At 51.7% G+C, this 21,967-nt stretch overlaps 2 protein-coding genes across 7 annotated transcripts in view; one reads left to right on the top strand and one right to left on the bottom strand.

Moving 5' to 3' along the window:
* Positions 1 to 11,568, top strand: part of Ppp1r13b (protein phosphatase 1 regulatory subunit 13B) — an 80,348-nt gene extending 68,780 nt beyond the window's left edge. For 2 of the 3 annotated variants that reach the window (XM_029484499.1, XM_021179433.2), the window contains exons 9-18: positions 1,192 to 1,372; positions 2,835 to 2,939; positions 4,152 to 4,315; positions 4,622 to 5,126; positions 6,060 to 6,826; positions 7,300 to 7,437; positions 7,510 to 7,643; positions 8,321 to 8,487; positions 9,521 to 9,720; positions 10,569 to 11,568. In XM_029484499.1, coding sequence (XP_029340359.1) covers positions 1,192 to 1,372; positions 2,835 to 2,939; positions 4,152 to 4,315; positions 4,622 to 5,126; positions 6,060 to 6,826; positions 7,300 to 7,437; positions 7,510 to 7,643; positions 8,321 to 8,487; positions 9,521 to 9,720; positions 10,569 to 10,610 — 2,403 coding nt within the window. In that variant the 3' untranslated portion in view covers positions 10,611 to 11,568. The remainder of the gene's footprint in view (positions 1 to 1,191; positions 1,373 to 2,834; positions 2,940 to 4,151; positions 4,316 to 4,621; positions 5,127 to 6,059; positions 6,827 to 7,299; positions 7,438 to 7,509; positions 7,644 to 8,320; positions 8,488 to 9,520; positions 9,721 to 10,568) is intronic. The other variant, XM_029484500.1, reaches the window with a different exon arrangement.
* A 69-nt stretch (positions 11,569 to 11,637) lies between these two features.
* Zfyve21 (zinc finger FYVE-type containing 21) overlaps positions 11,638 to 21,967 on the bottom strand; it is a 16,088-nt gene continuing 5,758 nt past the window's right edge. The window contains exons 2-8 of one of the 4 annotated variants that reach the window (XM_021179536.1): positions 16,521 to 16,571; positions 15,929 to 16,097; positions 14,932 to 15,007; positions 14,756 to 14,847; positions 14,244 to 14,300; positions 12,326 to 12,468; positions 11,638 to 12,193 (exon numbers count right to left, since the gene is read on the bottom strand). In XM_021179536.1, the coding sequence (XP_021035195.1) occupies positions 12,158 to 12,193; positions 12,326 to 12,468; positions 14,244 to 14,300; positions 14,756 to 14,847; positions 14,932 to 15,007; positions 15,929 to 16,097; positions 16,521 to 16,571 (624 nt within the window). In that variant the 3' untranslated portion in view covers positions 11,638 to 12,157. The remainder of the gene's footprint in view (positions 12,194 to 12,325; positions 12,469 to 14,243; positions 14,301 to 14,755; positions 14,848 to 14,931; positions 15,008 to 15,928; positions 16,098 to 16,520; positions 16,572 to 21,967) is intronic. The other 3 variants (XM_021179537.1, XM_021179538.1, XM_029484501.1) reach the window with 3 other exon arrangements.

The following is a 21,967-nucleotide window of genomic DNA, read 5'->3' as shown; positions in this document are numbered from 1 at the left end:
GCTGCTAAGGCAGTTCTCCAGCCTGGCTACCAAGGCTGCTAAGGCAGTTCTCCAGCCTGGCTACCAAGGCTGCTAAGGCAGTTCTCCAGCCTGGCGTTCTCCTGCTGATCAAGGCTGGTAACTCTGAAACCTGTAGCACGGAGAACTTGGGAGCTTGAGTACAAGGCTGACTGCTCCAGTCCCCTCTCTGGATGACCTCAGTTTTTCTCAAGGCCTTGCCCTGGTTGAACGAGACCCACCCATCTTAGAGTCAATTAAATGTTGACCTTCTCTTAAAAAGACCTTCCTGGCAACATCTAAATTACTGTTTGAGCGCCTATTTGTGTACCCTGGCTTAGCTAAGATGTTTAAAATTATACCACCACCCAAAAACCCAAATAAAGGGGAAAAAACCCAAACTCTCACAGGACTGGTGAGGTGGTTCAGCAGGCAAACACACTTGTTACCAAGCCTGACAACACAAGTTCAAACCCACATAGTGCAATGGACTCAACCAATTCCTACAGTAATTTGTCTCTGACCCCTACATGTGTGCTGTGATGTGCACACATCCACACACACAATTTTAAAAATGAAAGATCATAAATAGCTACTAGATGTGTTATAGTGTTATAGGGATCTTGAAAAAGATGGTGTTTCTGCAGAGCTATGGCTCTCCTGGAAGATCTAGGTACTTTGAGCATTTGTGAAGGTCTTGAACCTTTTGCGGCCTGTGGAATCGTGTGCACAGTTCGGAATCCATGTTTCCCTAGTTTAGAACCTTCCTAACAAGGAGCCATAAGGAGCCCGCGGCCCTCCGTTAGACTCTGGCTGTGCTCACTTTTGGTCTTGGTCAGTACCACGTGGTGGGTGCTTCTGCTTACTCGTACCCTTTCTTACAAAAGCAGAGCTGCTCTCAGAGATGAAGAGTCCCTGCCATACTGCAGTGTCACCTGAGCCCTCCCTGCATCCGTATGGGTCCCTGAGTGAAGGGAGACAGTCCTCAGGTTACAGGACTTGTGCTGACATCGTGCCAGCTCTTTGGAAGGCAGCGTTCAGTGTAAATCAGACTCCGTGAAGGCTCACTCCCGTCTCCATGCTTGCTCTCAGGGCGAGGGCTTCCCAGGTTACAGGCTGGGTGCTTTTCCTCTCTCCTAGCCGGACAGTCTCCCTCTGAACATAATCTTGTCTCTGCTTTCATCCGCATTGCAGCTGAACCGTGTGAATGGCACGTCGTCACCACAGTCACCCCTGAGCACATCTGGCCGGGTCGCTGCCGTGGGTCCTTATATCCAGGTTCCCAGTACTGGGGGGTTTCCTCTCCCAGGGGACCCTGTGAAGCCCCAGTCTCTCACCATCGCCTCAAGTGCTGCCCATGGAAGATCTAAATCTGGTGAGTGCCTCAGCCTCTCCTGGAGCACAGGAAGAGCATAGACTGCGGCCCCGCCCCATAGTAAACCCAGGCTCTCTTCCCCAGATGTGCCTGCTCTCCACGATAACAGTGACCCCAAAACAAGAAGGTCTCCACTGTGCTTTACACATCACAAATGACACGTTACAGTGGTGCATAGGGCCAGTCAGAAAATCCACAAACTTGGGTTGGATCATGGGTGTGGCTGCGAAGCCATGGACCGAATCTCCAGCACCAGGGATCAAGGCCAGGAGAGCAGGGGAAAAGACCCCCTCCTTTGGTCTTTGCAGGGTAGCACTGTGCTCTGAGTACTCACTGCATGGATTCCATCCAGGCATAGGGCTCTCTGTGGCGAGAGGAGGATTATTTTTAAACTGATAGGTTAAGAATTCAGGAATGCCAGGTATGATGACATGCACCTGTGATCACAGTAGTCAGGAGTCAGAGATAGGAAGATGGACACAAGTTCAGGGCCAGCCTAGGCTACCAGAGACTCTGTCTAAAATATTGGGGTTTCCTTACAATGACTAGGGTTGGCCTGTATACACAGAAACAAAAATCTGTGTCCTAGCATATTAAATTTATAACTATATTATTCTCCAGACATACAGCTCATGTTTTGTGTTCCCCTGTCAGGTTAGTGACAAGTGTGTGGTAATCTTTTGTGCTACTGCCTTTTTCTGGCGTAGGAAGTAGGAGTTTTATTGAGTCAGGGTCTCAGTGTGTGGCCTTGGCTGTTCTGGAACTCACTATGTAGACCAGGCTGATCTTGAGCTCACAAAGACCCTCCTGCCTCTGTTCTGCTGGGATAAAGGCGTGCACCACCAAGCCAGGCATTGTTGCTGTTTTCTGTTGCTTGGCACCTACTGTACATAGCTACTTCTGCCATCTGATTCCAGTAAAGGGGGCTTCCCTCAGAGGCCAGAGCCCACTCTTTCTGACCATGTCTCAGCAGTCAGGGAGGTTCTGTGCTGAGCTTGATCCATCACTGTAGCACTCACTGGGGAGGGTGACTCCCTTATCCCTGGAAATGGTTAGTGCAAGACATTAGCATAGCTATCTCCTGCTCTGTTGAATCAGTTGTTAAAACTTCCAAGCTGGCAGTAAGGCAGAGGCAGGCCTCTGAGTTCAAAGCCGGCCTGGTCTACAGAGCTAGTTCCAGGACAGCCATGGCTACACAGAGAAACTGAAAAATCAAAACAACACCAACACAAACTTCCAAGCTGAGAATGCCACCTATTTCCCAGTCTCTACCTAAGTGCTGTGCAGCCTCATAAGGTTGCCAGAAGATGCCTTTGCCCCCCTCCCTCCCTCCCTCCCTCCCTCCCTCCCCGAAAGCGGCTCATAGCGTTTTTCTGTGTGAACACAAGCTGTGGAGCTAGGATGAGAAACTGTCCTCAGGGCTACTGTGACCCATGCCGGCTCTCCTGGTTCTGTTATCTAGATGGCTACAGTAGAGGCAGAGGGACCAGTACATGGACAGTGTCAGACCTGGACGCCAGGCCTCATTGTGGCTCCTCAGAGCACTCTGCAAGCCCACTTGCAAACTGTATGTCACCTAACAGCCTTAGCTGATCTATAACAGACTGAATCAACAATCATTTGTTTTTCCAAACTGACAAAGGACTGTAATTACCCCTGCACTTGAAAGCAATATGGGCTGATACACCTGCCCCGTCCAGCCCAGTTGTGGAATTGGGGCTATGGCCCCCACATGGTCATCCAGCCTCCCTGCTCATGCCGTGAATCTCCAGTTGACCTTGCTGTCCCAGTATGCTGAGTTTCCTCTGGGTGCCTCTGGTGAGTTTCATATAGCCCATAATACTCCCAGTCACTCACCCAGAAGGTAGGGAAATCTCACACGCTTGTCAGAGGATGCTGACAGACTGAGACAGATTGATAATTTGTGTTAGCCTCTGAAACGTCTCGCCAGTACTGGCCTCGCACTCTGGTCAGTGAATGTCGCAGAGCAGCTGGAGCATCAGGGTAGCTTGTCCCTCAGTTCATGCCACTGGTCCCAAAGTCCTGGCGGAATATTCTGGAGCAGCTTACACGTATGACTGGAGCAGTTCTGACAGATGAGATTAGCTCTGCTGCCCAGTTCTCCCAACCTGCGACTCCTGCTCACTCCACACCTGTGCCTGTCAGAGGAGCAGAGGCAGCCTAAGCAGGGCATATGGCTGACCCACAGTTTCAGGTCGCTTGTGTGGACTCCTTTTCAGTTTGGAAAATGCTCTATAACAAACACCCTTCTGTGGGCTTCCTGGAAATTTGCAGGTGATGATTGGCTTCCTAATCATTGCAACAAAATGTGAGCTGCTGCTTCTGCTACTGCCCGGTCAGAAAGGACTGGGACTGGCCTCCTGTGCTCGGTCACAGACTGTTTTACAGAGGAGAGCTCCTCACACTGAAGGAGAAATTTTAATAATGGAAATAATACAAATCAAATCTATTATGAAGTCTTTTCCTATGGCTGTATGTGGCTGATTGTAAGTGGTGCCTGGTGGGTTAGTGCTTGCTGTGTTCTGTGCTGTGGCTATCACACTGGGATGCAGCCCGTGCTGCACAGCAGAGCCTTGCCGTGTTGGTGAGTGCTGGCCACAGTGGCCAGGATCACTCCTTGGGCTTCAAGCAAGGGTCTGTGGGCTTCTGAGCAGATTAATCAGCATGCAGGTGTGGGAATTCCCTGCACTATATTTTTATCTGCTTCAACTAATTTCAAGATGTTTTGTTTTTATTTAAATTCTATGCTATTTTCAAGCTAATGATGGAAACTGGCCACCATTAAAGCAGAATTCTGCTTCAGTGAAGTCAACTCAGATGACTGGAGACTGGAAGGACTCAGGCATGGAGGGGACCCTAAAGCAAGGTGCCATCTCAAGCCAGCCTTTGCCTTTATCAGCACTGGGAGCTACAGAAAAGCTGGTGGGTCATCTAGCTTTAATCACAATCACAGAGCCCCAGGGAGTTTCCCTTATATTTTGATCTTCAGCTCAAGGGTGTGAGCTGTGAAGGCAAATTAGTCCTGTTGGTGTCCACTTTATACCCTGAGTCCTAGAAAGCCACTGGCCCTTAGGTGCCTGAGCATGCTCAAGTTTAGACAATGAGCCCAATAATGTGTCCTGTGTCCTTTAATGGCTTACAAATTGTACTGTGTACTGTTAGAAATGGAAAGAAGTATATTTAACTTTCCATAGAGTAACTTACTGTTTTCTTAACTCCTAAATTTAGGGCATCGAGATTGGCAAAGGGCCACCTCCCGTACCTGGTGTAGGCAAGCCACTGCCCCCAAGTTATGGGACATATCCAAGTCCTGGGCCCTTGGGCCCAGGATCAACAAGCTCTCTGGAGAGGAGGAAAGAAGGAAGCTTGCCCAGACCTGGTGCAGGCCCACCGAGTCGGCAGAAACCTGCCCCGCTGCCCCCAGCAAGCAACGCTCCCCAGCCTGGCTCCTCACAGCAGATTCAGCAGAGGATCTCAGTGCCACCAAGTCCCACATACCCCCCGCCAGCGGGGCCACCTGCCTTTCCAACTGGAGATGGAAAACCTGAGCTTCCACTCACAGTGGCCATTAGGCCTTTTCTGGCTGATAAAGGGTCAAGGCCACAATCTCCCAGGAAAGGACCTCAGACAGTAAATTCAAGTTCGATATACTCCATGTACCTCCAGCAAGCCACACCACCTAAGAACTACCAGCCACCAGCGCATGGCACCTTAAATAAGTCAGTTAAAGCAGGTATGCTGGCTATATACTCTGTCCGAAATGGATGACCCAGTGCTTGTTACTTAGGATAAAACATAATTCTTACCTAAAATATAAGGTATCAGTTTGGGATGAAAAAAAAAAAAAAAGACAAAATGCAGAATAGTTTTGCAGGTGAGTCACACCCTGACTTCTTGCTGGGTGTCCGCATATCACTCAGTAGTAAATCTGTCACCCAGAGGGATAAGACTTCTGGAATTTCCATTTTCCTCCTGCTTCAGGGCAACCTGTGCCATTAGTTATCCAGTGATTGGGGGTGGGCCTGCTAAGTAAGCAGCCTGGGCATGGGCAGTAGGAGCTGCCAGGAGGACATCCTGGATGGAGTGGGTGATTGAATGGGGACCTTCTAGCAAGGCAAACGAGAAGATAGAGCACAGCTCTGCGGCCCTCATGAGGGCAGAGAGATTCCCATTCTAGCTGGAGGGTTCTGTGGGCCGGTTCAAGGCTGCAGCATCCAACTTGTAATTCATTTCCCGGGTGCCGTTTACTGACAAGGGTCTCCCAAGTAGTATGGTCTGTGGGAGTGGTTCTGATCCTGGGAGAAGCTTTGGGGCCACAGATCAAATGCATCCTGTTCCAAAGAGGTAGGTATCTCTCCATGTTGCCTGAGTCAGTCCCAGGCATGAATGTAGTGGAATTGGCATTTTCCTTGGCCAGAAAACAACGGACTTGTACCAGAGTGGGAAAACTCGGGTCAACAATCTTCTTTTGAGAGAGCCCCGTTTTGGAACCAAACCTACAATCCAGTTAAAAGAGAGCAAGTGGAGGGTCTTGGAAAAGGTTCGCTGAGGATCCAGGAATGGGAACCTACCAGCAGTAGTAGCTTCCGTGTCACCAAGTGAGTGCCAGGGAGGAGCTCATGTCCCAGCAGCCAGGGTGACATTGTTCTGTCCTGTTTCTCCTCAGTGTACGGTAAGCCTGTCCTGCCATCAGGGTCAGCATCGCCATCACCCTTACCGTTTCTTCATGGGTCACTGGGCACAGGCACGGCACAGCCTCAGCCACCTTCAGACTCTGCTGAGAAAGAGCCAGAGCAGGAAGGCCCCAGTGTACCTGGAGAAGGCAGCACGGTGGAAAGCCTGCCACGGCCGCTCAGTCCCACCAAACTCACGCCCATCGTACACTCCCCACTCCGTTATCAGAGTGATGCAGACCTGGAAGCTCTCCGCAGGAAGCTGGCCAATGCACCCCGACCCCTGAAGAAGCGCAGCTCAATCACAGAGCCAGAGGGCCCTGGAGGGCCCAACATTCAAAAGTTGCTTTACCAACGTTTCAACACCCTGGCTGGTGGCATGGAGGGGACCCCTTTCTACCAGCCCAGCCCTTCACAGGACTTTGTGGGCACCTTAGCTGACATGGACAATGGAAACACCAATGCCAATGGCAACTTGGACGAGCCTTTCCCTCCCCGGCCCACGGCCCCACTTCCTGAGGAGCTCGCCCTGTCCTCAGATGCCAATGATAATGAGTTACCTTCCCCTGAGCCAGAGGAGCTCATTTGTCCCCAAACAACTCATCAAACTGCTGAGCCCGCTGAAGACAATAACAACAATGTGGCCCCAGTACCCTCCACAGACCAGATCCCAAGTCCTGTGGCTGAGGCTCCTTCTGAGGAGGATCAAGTCCCTCCAGCACCTATTTCCCCCGTCATCCATCCTCCAGCAGCGTCCGCGGTGGGTATCCTTGCTAGACCAAAGCCAGGCCTGCAGAATTAGGTGTGGGGACAGGATAGTCCAAAGCATAGCACATGGTACCTTGGTAAGCTAGATGCCACTGACACTGAGTGACAGACGAGAAAAGCAATGAGTCTCCCTGAGGAAGTCACTGTTGACACTGCAGAGAGGGCTTGGGACCACCTCTGGGAATACAATGCTTTCTTAGTGGGATCTCTGAGCCACCACCATGGGCATGGCTGTAGGGATGGCTGACTGTCACCATGCTCCCTCCCACAAATCTTCCCAGGAATAGCTAGCAGCCTCAGGCAGCTACTACACTCAACTGATAGCCAGGCCCTACTAAGGCAGCCACCAGAGCTACTCCTGGAGAACTGCCTTAGTTCCTGCCACCCCTTCCCACAGCAGGGGCTTGGGTTGGTCTTTGACTTGGGTAGGTGACCTGATGCTGAACTGCTTCCACCTCCCTACAGAGCAAACGCACCAACCTGAAGAAGCCTAACTCTGAACGGACAGGGCATGGGCTGAGAGTGCGCTTCAACCCCCTAGCCCTGCTTCTGGATGCTTCTCTCGAAGGAGAGTTTGATCTAGTGCAGAGGATCATCTATGAGGTGAGCCATCCCCCCTTATGTATGTGCTGCTGGGAGTGTGAAGGGCTGGCTTTCACATGCTCTGTGTCCTAGGTGGAGGACCCTAGCAAACCCAATGACGAAGGGATCACCCCCCTACACAATGCTGTCTGTGCTGGCCACCACCATATCGTGAAGTTTCTGCTGGACTTTGGTGTCAATGTGAATGCTGCAGACAGTGACGGATGGTGAGAAGCCATGGGTGTGGGGATGGGAAGGCCCAGAGGCTCATTCCTCGCCTTATAAAGGAAGAGGTGATTCAAGCTCCAGAGAATGGAGTCTCATAGAGGAAGCACACCCCCTCCCCCTCGTTCATTCCCAGAAGCCTTCTGCAGCATCCTGCTGCTCCTGTCTTTTCTCTCGTGTTACAGCTGTCTGTGTTCTTCATAAGCCTTAGTAGCACTGCAATTGTTTGCTCTTCCTGTTTCAAACATTCTATATGAAATGCATGCATCCCATAAAAAATGAGACCAGTGACTTGATGTGCCAAGGTGGGGTGATACCAGGTGGGGAGGCTCCCCTTCTCAAAAGAAAAGGGGGTGCGGGGAGGAGCTGTATAAGTGGGGGACCGGGAGGAGAGGGGGGACTGATACTAGGATGTAAAGTGAATAAATTAATGGAAAAACCCAAAATCTCGTAACACACAAACACACACACACACACACCCTCCTTCTGTCCTTTGCACACGAATGCACATACATACATACAAGCATGCATGCAAAACATTCATACACATGAAATTAACAAAATACCTAGAAATTTGGCACAAAGCTAGGGTACTTGAGAATTCTTGGAGGTTTGTGTCGTATAGGAGCCAGGTAGCCCTGGGTGGTTCCTGACTATACATTTCTCCCTCTGGTTCTAGGACACCACTGCATTGTGCTGCCTCTTGCAACAGTGTCCACCTCTGCAAGCAGCTGGTGGAAAGTGGAGCCGCTATCTTTGCCTCCACCATCAGTGACATTGAGACTGCTGCAGACAAGTGTGAAGAGATGGAAGAGGGATACATCCAGTGTTCCCAGTTTCTGTATGGTATGTACAGAGGCTCAGTGTGCCTCGGCTGCTGCCCCTGGCTCATCAGCACTGTGTCCTGGATGCTGGCTAGAGTCTGGCTCAGTGAGTGGATCATATGTACATGCTCACTGCCTTTATACTCACCCTCAGAGAACATCAGAAAGTCCCATTTGTATCTGGGTGGTACAGACCCACAGAATGTGGGAAGCTTAGGAAACTGTAGGCCAACCTGGCCTATATGGTGAGACTCTGCCTTAATGAAAAGAACAACTCTCCTTGGGATTCTGTTCCAGTTGCTAAAAGGGCGATGCTTTGTTTGGTGCCCTGGGGTCACAGGAGTGGGGAGCCAGGCAACACTGGTCTACACACTTACTGCTAGCTAGCTACGTGAGCTGAAGCAGGGCTGCTCCCGTGAGCTGCTTGCGGTCATCCGGTGAGTAAAGGACATGCCCTGATTAAGTTGCTGTAGCTGGCGTCAGATCAGGGAGCTCAACCATGTCCCCTGTACAACATACAACTTGAGAAATTACTGTGTTTGGCCTGATGGTACAAGTGATGACAGCCAAACTCCAGTCTGTACTGAACTCCCACAACAATGGCAGGCAACAAAGTTCTTGGGCATTAAAGAAGCTGGACAGGAGCTGGGCAGTGGTGGTGCTCTCCTTTAATCCCGGCACTTGGGAGGCAGAGGCAGGTGGATTTCTGAGTTCGAGGCCAGCCTGGTCTACAAAGTGAGTTCCAGGACAGCCAGGGCTACACAGAGGAACCTTGTCTCAAAACAAACAAACAAAAAAAAAAAACCGGAAGCAGCAGCAGCAGCTGGACAGGCACACAGGCCAGGCAGACCCAGCCCACGAGGGAAGGAGGCTGCAGTCACATAGGCTGTAAGGTGCAGAGCACCACGTGCAGCTGCTGTGCTGCTGCTACTCAGGGCATCGCGGCTCCTATCTGATGGTTCCCTAAAGGTGGCTCTTGATTACGTTTTGTTTCACCTCAGTCTCTGCTGGCCACCCTCTGCTAAAACCTGTATCCCTTTCTGTCCCTGTCCCAGGGGTACAAGAGAAGCTGGGAGTGATGAACAAAGGCACCGTGTATGCTTTGTGGGACTACGAGGCCCAGAACAGCGATGAGCTGTCCTTCCATGAAGGGGATGCCATCACCATCCTGAGGCGCAAAGACGAAAACGAGACCGAGTGGTGGTGGGCTCGTCTTGGGGACCGGGAGGGCTACGTGCCCAAAAACTTGCTGGGGGTAAGCACTCGGCACACTGGGCTTAGACACTGCAAGTCTGGCCTTGTTGACTCGTTCAAAAGGCACAAAGACACTCACAGCATGGGGTTCAGTTCTGCTGGCATCTAGGTAGACCAGAACACTGTCTCCAAGCCCCAGCAGCCTGCTTGTACATGGGCAAGCTCCCAAGTCCCTAGAGCTGTGTGGCTTTGCCACATACTGAAGAACAAGTGACCATCAGGGCTCATGGTGAACTTTGGCAAGTATTAAGCCACCCCACATAGTTCTCCCAGATCTGGAATTCTCCAGAGCTTAGTGCAGCAGTGCCCGTCGTAACCGACTGCTTGGTTGCTTTTGTGTTGTTGTTGTTGTTGCTGTTCTTGTAGTAACCCAGTCCCTCTCCTGAACTGATAACTGAACCCAGGGTCTGAGCAGTGCTGCACCACTGAGCCAAGCCCTGGCCTGTGCGAGCATAGCACTTGGGAGACAGAGAATGGAACGTTAACACAGCCGTGGTTAGAGACCGGATTGCTCAAAAGGAAAGCCTGAAAGAAACAACGGATGTCAGCGCTGCTGCATTCATAATGCCATCTGTGCTCTAACGGAAAGCTTGCCTCTCCTCTAAGTGCTGTGACAAGCCTGCCAGATGCTTTCTGGCAAAGGATGAGCCAAGCATGGGTGCTACATCTGAGGGATCTAGGGACAGTGACAGGTTTTCAGGTGTGATAAATATATGAACAGGAGGGGACAGCTGAGGTCAGGTCTGAGCAAATATGTTTTAAAGATAATGCTGAGGTGACAAGAAAGGAACCTGGAGGCCAAATCCTTCTCGGTCATGTTTGTCCTAACTCTTGTCCATTGCTTCCCAGTTGTATCCACGGATCAAACCCCGGCAGCGAACGCTTGCCTGAACCCCCTGGAGTACCACGGTCTCGTTTGCTCCCAGGAGCTACTGGAGAAGATCCCAGCTGCCCTGGGAAAAGTGAAGCTAGGATGGTCTCATGGTGCTCACTTTAGCAGACAGTATCCACAATGTGAATCCCACTTCCCAGGTGAGGCCCTTCTCAGTCTGCAGGAGCTGGGAGAGGTCGTACTTTTGCCTTCAGAGGACTGCGTTTCTGCCAATTACTGTAAATCCACGTAAATACCCAGCTTCCAGCCCTTCCACCAGTATGAAGTCATGACTCTGAACCCGACTGCTGCCAGTGAAGACAGAGGCCCCTGCTCATGTTAAATGTCTCAGACCTTGAACGAGAGCAAGCTGTCCCCAGGTGGCTTTGGCTCCCCCTTCTTGGAAAGCCTCAAACCATCATCCTTCCTCACATCGCCTCTCACTACCAAAGGAGCCCATTCGGAGACTGCGGGGCTGGACGCGCATGCCTCAGCACACGGGGGTCTCGTTCCTACAGCTTCTAGCTGCACAGTGTCATTGGCACATGCTCATCTATTCTGAGTAGCTAAAACACGGGAGTCTGGGCAATGATGAGTCAAAGTCAAGCCGGTGGTGGGCTGGGCAAAGCCACCCGGCAGCCCTCGATGCTGTCACTGGCTGCATCCCGAGCAAGTCAAGCTGTGTTCTGGAGCTTGACCTCTGTAGACAGGCTTTTTCTACACCAGGATTATTTTTCAGCCAGGCCACTGGAAACCAGCAGAACTGTGCTGGCAGTGTTTCCTCTGTCGGGACACAGGCCCTGCCTGAGGCTTTATTTTTCATGTGAGTCTTGTGTAGAACTATGTGTAAATCCTGTAGGCTGTGGGAGCAGTGCTGTGGGCAGCCGCCATGTGCTGATCGTACCCGTGAGCAGCCGCTGCCATCCCAGTGCCACCGATGCTGTGTGACATGCACAATAAACTGCTGTCTCACACCTGGCTTTGAGTCCTTTGAGTCTTGTGTTCTGGACGCAGGACAGTTGCACAAAGTGAGGCCAGAGCCTGCTGTGTACTTTCAAAATAAGTTTTAATCATACACTTTATATACAAATTACTGTACAGTCATTTTAATAAAGTGAAATAGTAGGTGAAAATAGAAAACAGAAAGCTGATGCCTTCCTCTTAGAGGCAGCAACAGGACTGTTCATCGCCCCGGTTAGTGACAGAGTGACCAGAGTCTAGGAACAGCTAAGGCATTGTGAATGGGCTATTGAGAGTGGAGGGGCCTGAGTGGATCTGTGGGAGCAGAGCCACAAGTCTAAGGAACCTGGAAGTTTACAGAAGCCTGGTTTAGCAGTGCTGTAGTGCAGCTTCTCCCAACCCTACTGAAGGACCACAATGCACGGCAACGTAAGCTCTTTACAGCATTAATCAGTGGTGTACATATTGCACTAGGTAAGTGAATACTCTGCTTCCAGACACTTGAACTGCATTTCCAAGCACACACAGGGAAGACCCTGAGAGCGCAGGCAGGGGCAAGCAGCTTGGTTATGTAACCCGACGTGCTCCGAGTTCAGTTCCCTTGCAGTTACTGGTCTCGTGATTCATAGAGGAGCTTGGTAGCCTGCGGAACACCGTAAATCATGAGTGGTTGTGTGCCCGTGTGCCTTTTAAGCAGGCAGGGGCACCCCAGATATGTGGCAGTCTTTTGGTAAAAACACACTTGTTATGAGCTCAGCCCCCGACCCTGCCATACCTTGTGCATGGCTGCCAGCCACGCTGCTGCCTGCCTCTTGCTGCCGCTCGCGTCCTCTCCGGCCATCAGCCTCAGCTGTGCTGCAGCCTCTGCCCCTGGCACCGTGTACTGCAGGAGCATGCCGGTGGCTCGGGTGCTGCCTGCTACAGAGGGACGTGAGTGTCATGTGTGCTGCTCAGCAAGCAGCCTGTGTTAGATAGAGACATGCAGAGACCCCGTGTGCAGAGAGAGTGGAAAGAGGAATAAACTCAACTTGTGATCCCCAGGGCCATATCAGTGAGAATAGGACGTGTGACATAGTCTGCTCCCCAACAGACCAGAAACTGCCAGGCATGCTCCTTATCCATGCCATGTTCCTTCCTACCCTCCGAGAAACGGCACACAGACACACACACACACACACACAGAGAGCAGTGGAGGCACAGAAACTGCTTTCGGAATGGCCTGGCCAGCAGAAGGTAAGCCAAGCAGATAGTCTCATCTAATCTGGCTTCACACCTAGAGGCTGGAGCCTGCAGCTGGGCAGACTGCTGCTGCAGGAGTGAGGCCACACTACCCTATCAAGCACCGTTCTTAAAGGACTTGCAACTAGAGGCCAAGTCACAGCTCCATCTCTGGGCAATGACGGGCTGCTCTTTCATTTACGGTCTGCTCCAGGAACAGACCACTTGAGAGGTCAGGCCTATCGGTGCTACTGTGCAGCCTCACATGACTGCTAACCTCCTCTTGGTGACCAGAAGGAAAATATTTTGGGAAATAACCTACTTTTAATCAGACATTAATTCTAAAATCAAAGCAGTCTGAGTTCCACTGGCTAGTGGACTGGGCATGCAGACAGACCACAGCCAGGAAGAGGCCTGACTTCCTTGCCTGCAAAACCTCTGGCTGTGGGTGAGGGTAGGGGTTTAGGAGGGGGTGGGCTTACCCAGAGAGGCTTTCTGATTCTGTTCTAACTCAGACGCTTCAAAACCCACCTGAAGGCCGCGGGCTGAGCTGCCTCATCCAGACTTGTACAGCTTCCTATCTGGGCTATACCAGTTTTTGTAAATAAAGATGTACTGAAACATGGTCCTGGCCACTGCTGGCTGTGGCTGTTTTGTGCTTTGTGTAGCCATAAAAATTTTAACAATCCCCTCCCCCCTCGCCAATGGAGGCCAGAGAAATGATTCCGTAGTTAAGAGCACTTACTGCTTTTACATAGGACCTAGGTTCAGTTCCCAACCTACAAAGGATGGCTTACAACCATCTGTAGCTCCAGGTCTAGGGGACTTAAACCATTGTTCTCATCTCTAAAGGCGCTAGGCATGTGCACTGTACACACACACATGTGCAGATATTCCTGTGCATGGTGCACACGCAGATACTCTTGACCTTTACACCCCTGGGGGAAGGGCCGGGGGGGGGGGGCGGGGGCAGGGGTGTCCTAGTAGAGGCCGAGGAGCGAGCATCTAGCATAGGAGATCTTCAACCGGCTTAATGCTCCGTGCACCTCAAGTACCTCCCTCCATTGCTGGGCCTCTAGAGACTGAGCTGGAGGCGCCGAGGCAGGGACCCTGGAGGCCAGTGTCTGCGTGAGGTAAGCTACTGGGTACAGTGATGAAAGTTGCCGCCCACCGCATAGGCCTCATGCTCAATCGGCAAAGGAGAACCCACACACTTGGCCAATACTGATAGAAGCTGTCAACTCCTGCTGCATAACTTCTCCCTGGGAAAGAACTGAGCAAGCTTACTTTGTTCTCTCAGGACACTTTGACTTGGGTTTTATAGGCTCTTAGACTGAACCTAGAATCTCTCTCAATCAAAATGAAGTGACCCCAAGTTTCAGAATCCACCCCAAGAGATAGAAGCAAAGGGGCCAGAGGAGGGACAGACATCACAGCATGCTGGGAGGAGTGACCCAGGGAGGATGGCAGCTGACCTTCAGAGGCAAGCAGGCTCCCCAGGAGGCTGGTATAAGTGTGAATGTCTTTTTCTACTTGAAGGTAGGCAGGCAGTGCAAAGAAGAAACAACCAAGAGTCAGTCAGAAAATGGAAAGTAAGATGCATTAGGTCAGATCTGCAAGTTCAGAATGTGCCCTGTGCAGTTCAGCCGATGGAGTCCACTGAGCTCACCAAGGACCTGGGCTGCACAATGCTGCAGGGGAGGCAGTGACAGCAGGCCCACAAGCAGGCTCCAGATCAGCCGCCACCACCACAGACCTTGTCTGGAACCTCAGACTGCATCAGGAGCACTGTCTATCAGTAAGTAAGATGACCTAAGTCACAGGAAGTCATGGACAGCAGGCTAATCTCCCCTCATTATCTCCTCTCCGCTTACCTGGTGGGTTCTAAAGTTACAGACTTAACACAGCCCCAATAAAGAGCATGGGGGGCCATGTTGGGACCAAGTGCAGCACCTCCTGTGCCCACATAGGTACTTAAGGCATGTACCTCCAGGAGTGAAGCCTTCTGTGAGAATCTGAACAGTACAGACATGTGCAATCTCAATTTCATGATGACTGTCCCCATCCAGAACCAAGCACCTGTAATGAAAAAAGGAAGTCCTAAGACTGAGGCCTAAAGCTTATGACAGCGCTGGCCAGTGCCGGCAGGACGTCTACTCTTACCTCTGGTTGTTGGAAAGGCGACAAACCATGGTCTCAGGCTTCTCTGAGTCCCCAAAAGTAACAAGGAAGGTAGCTCCTTGGAAGACAAAACCAAACTGCACATGACACTGCTTCCTTTAACCGCCACCAGACTGTGTTCTCAGGCCAGCAAAGCTCTCCTCCACTACTACATGGGAAGGGACAAGCTGACACAAATACAGCTTTGTGTTTAGAGTCCCTTTGGTTAGGCAAAAAGGCAATAATGAATTAAGGATGTCAAAAGCTTAAAAAGGCACTGCTTGGAGACTGGAGAGGCTCAGTGGTTAAGAGCACTGATGCTCTCTCAAAGGACCTAGAATCAGTACCTAGCACACACACGGTGCTCAGTTCTGCCCATAACCCCAGTTCCAGGGGAAATGGACATCCTTTTCTGACCTCGGTAGACATGAGGCAGGCACATGGTGTACAGATGTAATGTAGGGAAGATACCCACCCACATAAAGGCACTGCTGCACATACAACCTTTAAAGGAGGTGAGCAGGTGACCAAAAAATAGTAACCCTACCCTAGAGCAGAGTGGACAAGACCAAAGTGATAGAGAAGAGGCTGGCCCTCGCCTGCGGAGTGCAGACAGGCCTACAGCAGCAGGGCTCTGCTACTTGGGAGGCAGGTCCCACCCCCAAGAAAACTCTCCCTATGTTCCTTGGTTCCTTGAGAACCAGCTTCTGCGCCTGCTACAGCTTGTCTCCAGGCCTCTCCTCCTAGGGCCATGCTCACACAAATTTGACTTGTAGTGACAGCTTTCCATCTGGGGAAGGTGCTGCTAGCTGAGGCTCCCTGTCCATCTGATGACAGTACCCACCAGTAAGTCAGACATCTTTGAACATTTCCATCTCTGAAGTCAGCTCTAGAACTGCTTCTAAGCAGGTTCCAAAGATAGTAGAGGAAGGCAAGACACATCATTCTGGAGCAGGCCATGTCTTAGGTGACAGCACGGCTACTCGCCATGCTTGCTTACCACTTAGGAGCACCTTCAGCTGCTTGTCATAAAACTCCGCCTCGCGGTGGGACACCAGGGCACAGTCAGCACACTGGCGCACTGGGTCCACGAAGCACATGCGCCGAAGTGGCACCTTCTGGCTGCAGCACCTGTCACAGAAGCACTTCCCACAGCGGCGGCAGTGATGCTGTGAGGGTAAAGGCTGGGCAGTAAATAGGACTCCCAGAATGCACCTGTACTGTGTGTCACTTCCACACAAACCCACTATGAACACAGCAGAGCTCTGCCTCTCTTGGGAAAATGGACAAAAGAGCTTCTCTGTGTCTCTCTCTGTGGTGGCTGTGCGGTGCGTGTTGCTAGAGACTGAGCCCAGAACCTTACACATTTTAGGTGAGCACTTCCATCACTCAAGTACAACCCAAGCTCTCAACTCCTTCCACCTCCTGCTGCCCAGCACAGGCTGCCCCGAGCCTCCTTGAGAGCTCGGTACTCGGTGAGGGAGCTGGACCAGTGACTGGAAGAGGGCATCGACATAGCCTGTAAGGACTCGGTCTACCAGGCCTAGCCCTACTTACCCCACCACCCCACGCCCAGCACAGCCTCAGCTTACCTTTCTGGTGATGAAGTCAAACTTGGCATCGCACTGCATACATCTTGGGCACTGGAAGGAACATGACACAGAGTCATAGTCCAGCTCTGTCACTTGGCTAACAGCTGAGACAAGGTCAAGAGGTACCAGGAAAGGCTGCTGAGAAAGCCAACTAACTCTGTCTGCCGAGACAGATTATGGAGCAGCAAGGCAGGCCAGCCCAAGGCTCTCAGTTAGGAGGGCAGCTTTAAGGCCTGCTGCAGCCCCAGCCAGGACCCAGCCTGAACGCCCAGTGGCCATTGTTTTGTGGGATGCAAAGGCACAGTTGAACTTTTTTTTGCAGCAGAGTTCAGATCAGAAGGGTTTTGAATCTTTCAGACTCTGGATGCAGGGGCAGCTCATTCTAGCTGCTTTACCTCTATCCTGTTACAGGAGCCAAAGCTCAGAGCTGTGAAATAAACACGACATTCCATAGCACTGACCCTGCTTTAGATACAAAGGGAAGCATGGGGGCTCTTCTTAGGAAGGCTGGCTCTAGAGAGTCGAAACATGAAGTTGACTCTGAATGCATACCTGACTGGGCCTGTGAGAAAAAGGCTAGAGCAGAACACGGGATGAGAGAGGTCCACGTGGCCCGAAAGATCCTGAAGAGGCTAACTCATACAGCACACAGAAACAGAGGCTCTGAGACTGGACTTCTGTGCACATGGATTTGCACAGAGGCAGGAGAATGGCACCAAGTAGGATGGCATGAAAGGCCTGGGGATAGGTGGTGGCTGCACAGTACATCAGTGAGCAGGGCTGAACCTGCTGTCCGTGCTGGCTCAGCCCTGCTGTCCATGCTTGCTTGCATTTCTCTGCTGCTCTTCCCTTGACACAGTGGAACAGGATATTCTCCGCTGAGTCTGCATCATGCTGGGAGCGTCTCCCACCCCAGAATTCAATCACTGGTATAAATTACATGGTATAAATCCTGTTCAGAAGGGCTGTTTCGTAGCAAGACCCACAACCAAAAATAAGTATCCTCTCCAGATGACCCCGTGCCATCAAATTCAAGGGGCAGGTATGGTATCTTCAGATCCTCTGGGGACCTCAATTCTGGGGGCCACCAGCTGGTTACTCCAAGGGTCACCACAACTTCAAAAAGTACATTCTCTCTACAAACCCATGAGCCCGCCAGAGGTGCTGTTCCCTTAGGCTGCTCATGCCACTCTAGAAGTCTGGACGATACAGCAGGCAAGGGCCACCACCTTCCTCTCAACTGTGAAACAAGTCATGCTAACTGGACACATGGAGCTCAAAAGGCAAGGACACGGTGAGCAAGTCAGGACGGCTGATGGTGCTGAGGGACGGCCTACACTCACCACGTAAGGACAGACCAGGCAAGAATACCTGAAGAAAGGATGCCCAGCAGGGGAACCTGTGCCCAGGCCAGCCCAGCCCGCCCCACACTGCAAACTGTCAGTACTTAAAACTGCTCAATCAGTACTTAAAACAATGCTGGTGCAGGTGCTGGTGGAGCTGGAGAGACGGCTCTCTACAAGACCCGAGTTCAGTTCCTAGCACTCGCGTGATGCAGCTCACAACTGCCTCTAACTCCAGCTCTAGGGAAATGGATTCCCTCTTCTGGCCCGTGGATACTGGTGCTTGCATGCACATGATTAAAAATAAAAAGGTTTTTAAACACTCATGTTTACCAAAACCTCACAGTCATTCGTGGCTAGGGCTGTCTGTCTGGGTGCCCATGGGACTTGAGGCCTGCCTAGTCTCCAGGGCCCAGCAGCCCCAGGACTCCTGACTTGTTCTAAGTGTCCCACTGCATCTCGGAAGGACTAGCCGAGGCCTACAGAGTCCAGAGGAATGGTTACCGCACTTCTTCCCAGATATCCCAGGCCAGAGAGCTACCTGATGAGCCTCCCTGTTCAGCCTCTGGCCATTGCTGACTCCAGCCGTGTCTGCAGTGCGCAGCTGGAGTGACACCATGTTCAGTGTACGGTGATTCTCATAGCACAGAATATCTGGTGACACAGGCTGGCGAACTCCATAGGCACACGACTCCCAAGTCAGGGGGAGAAGCTTCTGCTCTGAACTAACTTCCTGCACGCTCTGGAAGGAGGGGAGGTGTGTGAGAAGACACCACTGTCGGCTTCCCTCAGTGTCCCACTCACTCCCAGATGGTGCTTACACCAGGCTCGGAAGGGGTAATTCCAGCCATAAACAGGGCAAATCCACGGAAGGAGACTTTTCCCACGAGAATGAAGTCACTGATGTGAGCTATGACAGACTTGCTCTAAGTCCCATGCACTGACGCTCCCAGCCTTAGAGAAGGTGCCAGCGAGGCTGAGCATGGCCTTCTGTGTGGGAGGTCATGGGTACTTCAGATGTCTTAGATATCCGGAGATGGGAGAAGAAATGGCCATTAATGGGCTGAGCGGTGGTGGCACACACCTTTTAATCTCAGTACTCAAGAGACAGAGGCAGGCAGATCTGTGTGAGTTTGAGACCAGCCTGGTCTTCAAAATGAGTTTCAGTATAGCCAGGACTATATACTGTAAACCTGTCTCAAAACAACAACAACAACAACAACAAACCGGAAAGGTGTATTAGGGGGCTAGAGAAATGGCTCACCAGCCTGCTTAAAAAATCCTAGAAAAAAAAAAGAATGGGGGTCATATTTTGACCAAGACCTTTGTATCTGACAGATCTCAGCACTGACAGAGGGCTGTACAGCTTGGCAAGGCTTGGCATGCTGGGCATCAGAATAGGACACCTACTAATGGATCTCTGGCTCTGCTGACAGGCAGCGTGGTCAATCAGAGGCTTGCCATGTGCAGCTGCAGCTCTGCCAGCACAGACCTGGCTTTCTGTCAGGGCAACAGAGTGAGGTAGAGAACATGGGGCCCACAGAGGCACCTTCTGCAGCTCAGGACCACAGAGAATAGAACCTCATGCTGAGTCACCAGACACCAAGGAGTCACACACAAGCCCTTGTCACCTCCTCACCCTCACTGGGAGCCTGACCTGTTTCTGCTCTCGGCCTTGTCACAGGCAGATTCTGGAAGATACCCACACAGAAGTGGCTCAGAACATGGGACTGTCACCTGAGAGCCTGCAGCTCTTCCCTCGAACCCGGACCTATAGATCATGTGCCCAGCACTAGGCTGGTGCAAGTATGTACCACAAAGCCCACACAAACCAATGGGCTGCTTAGAGGAAACTGCTATCTAATGAGGTCCACTTTCTCAATCAATCCAAGAGGCTAACAGCACCAAGCCTCTGCAGGTCCTGAGAGGAGTCCTTGGGGCCATGCTCAGTGTCCCTTCACTGTGGGAGAGCAGGGACCCTTTGGGGCATCACTGCAGCAAGGACAGAGATACCAAGACTTCCAGCCCGGGTGAGCTCCATGGGACCATGCCCTGTGCCGCGCTTCCTAAGTGCCCTGACTAGCATGTCTCTCCCTGCTGCACCCATCCCAGCTCTGGAACTGTCCACAGAGGCCAGTTGGAAGCTCTGTTAGCAGCCTCGGATTCTTGTCAGTCCACGAGCACTCCGCACACGTTGACCGATGGCAGGTCCCTGCTACAGCATGGCACCCTCCTTGACTCAAGATGTCCATCACAAAAGCTTCACGGTGGTCACAGTGAGATTAAACAAGGAAGCCACAGTGCCACCAGTTCTGTGAGAGTAGCTGTTTTATAGTCCCTAGGCCACCCTGGTGCAGCCATAACAGGAGAGTTCTGGCTTGGAACACAACACACACATGACCTTCAAAGAACAACTTTACATGGGCATGCATGGTACAGTACTATGTTCAGTAGGGAAGTGTGTGTGGACACCAGGGGTCTTTCTTAGGTCCACTTTGTGTGTGGAGGGAGGCTCTCTCAAGTCCGCCAAGCAGGGTAGGCAGGCTGGTCAGCAAGCCCCAGGAATTGCCTGTCTCTGGCCCCCTGGCATGGGGAAGCACGAGTGTACTCGGCCACACCCAAATCCTCACCACCACATACACGATGTAGTGAAATATTTAGGGCCTACTGCGACACATTTATTGCTGAGTGAGCAAAGCCCTGGCCTGAGAGGCGATGCCAGGCACCGTGCTCCCCTCCTTCCTGTCGGTCCTGGTGGCTCTTCTGAGCTGCTCGTCCGTCTAAGACTGCCTGCACCACCCAATCCACCATCCTGAATCTTACCTGTAGGTACCACACCACCCACAGCCCCTTCTAGAATCCTCGTTCTTCTCCGTCTGATGCTAGGATCCAAGGATACCTTAGGTCTCTGCCACCCTCTATGCAGAGACCTCTGTCCCTGGCCTCTTCCATGACAGAACTGTGGGAATGTGGAGACAACCGTCTGGTTTTCATTCTCCACCACGACTTTGTTGTTCTTTTAAAAAGCAAAGGAGGTGGGGCCTGGCACCTGGGAGGCAGAGGCAGGTAGATTTCTAAGTTCAAGGCCAGCCTGGTCTACAGATGAGTTCCAGGACAGCCAAGGCTACACAGAGAAACTGGTCTAGAAAAACCAAAGAGAAAAATGAAGTGGAAGTGGGGAAATGTAAAAGCGAGAAATAACAATGGCCACTGACTCCACAGGCATACCTACTGTCCATACTGCAGTCCAAATGGTCACCTGGATGCACCCGAGTCTCGCCCCTCTCCCTGAGGTGTGTCAACCTGGGGTCCCCCTCCCTCTAAGGGCCATGCTGTCCTCACCTGCCCACACCTTCACCTCCTGTACCTCCCCCTGTTCCCTGGCCTCCTTCCTGCACTGTGCTCGAAGCCAGCACCAGGGCCTGTGGGAGGCGCCAGGGCCTGTGGGAGGCGACCAGAGGCAGGGATCCTGCAAGTGGCAGCACAGTCAGCCTTGCCACAGCCTCATGCCTCTATGGCAAACACTTCTGCCAACTAAGTTACCTCCCCAGCCCTGGAGCCCAGTGTGAGACCACACTAGGACACACATCATCCCTTTCCAAACCTAAGTAAACAGCCAACGAACTAGCCAGGCTTAGTGTAAGTCTATACTCCCACGCTGAGGCAGGAGGATCACTAAAGCTCAAAGTTATTCACAGCTACATAGTGAGTTTAGGAACAGCCTGAGACCATTAGGACCACCTCAAAAAACAAAACAAAACAACAACAACAACAAAACCCCCACAAATAACCAGTGTGCTCATTCAGAAAACAGATGTTTAAACAAAATAATTTTCCTGTTGATTTCATTAATAAAATAAATTTCACTAGGCAGTGATGGCACATGCCTTTATTCCCAGCACTCAGGAGGCAGAGACAGGTGGATCTCTGCGAGTTTGAGGCCAGCCTGGTCCTCAGAGGTCTAGAACAGCCAAGGTTACACAAAGAAACACTGTCTTGAAAAATAAAAATACCAAGCCGGGCGTGGTGGCGCACGCCTTTAATCCCAGCACTCGGGAGGCAGAGACAGGCGGATTTCTGAGTTCGAGGCCAGCCTGGTCTACA

Source organism: Mus caroli, chromosome 12 (assembly GCF_900094665.2).
Source record: "Mus caroli chromosome 12, CAROLI_EIJ_v1.1, whole genome shotgun sequence".
In the NCBI taxonomy this organism is placed as follows: domain Eukaryota; kingdom Metazoa; phylum Chordata; class Mammalia; order Rodentia; family Muridae; genus Mus; species Mus caroli.
The sequence above is the reverse complement of the archived record's forward strand: the minus strand, read 5'-3'. Positions and strand labels throughout refer to the sequence as shown.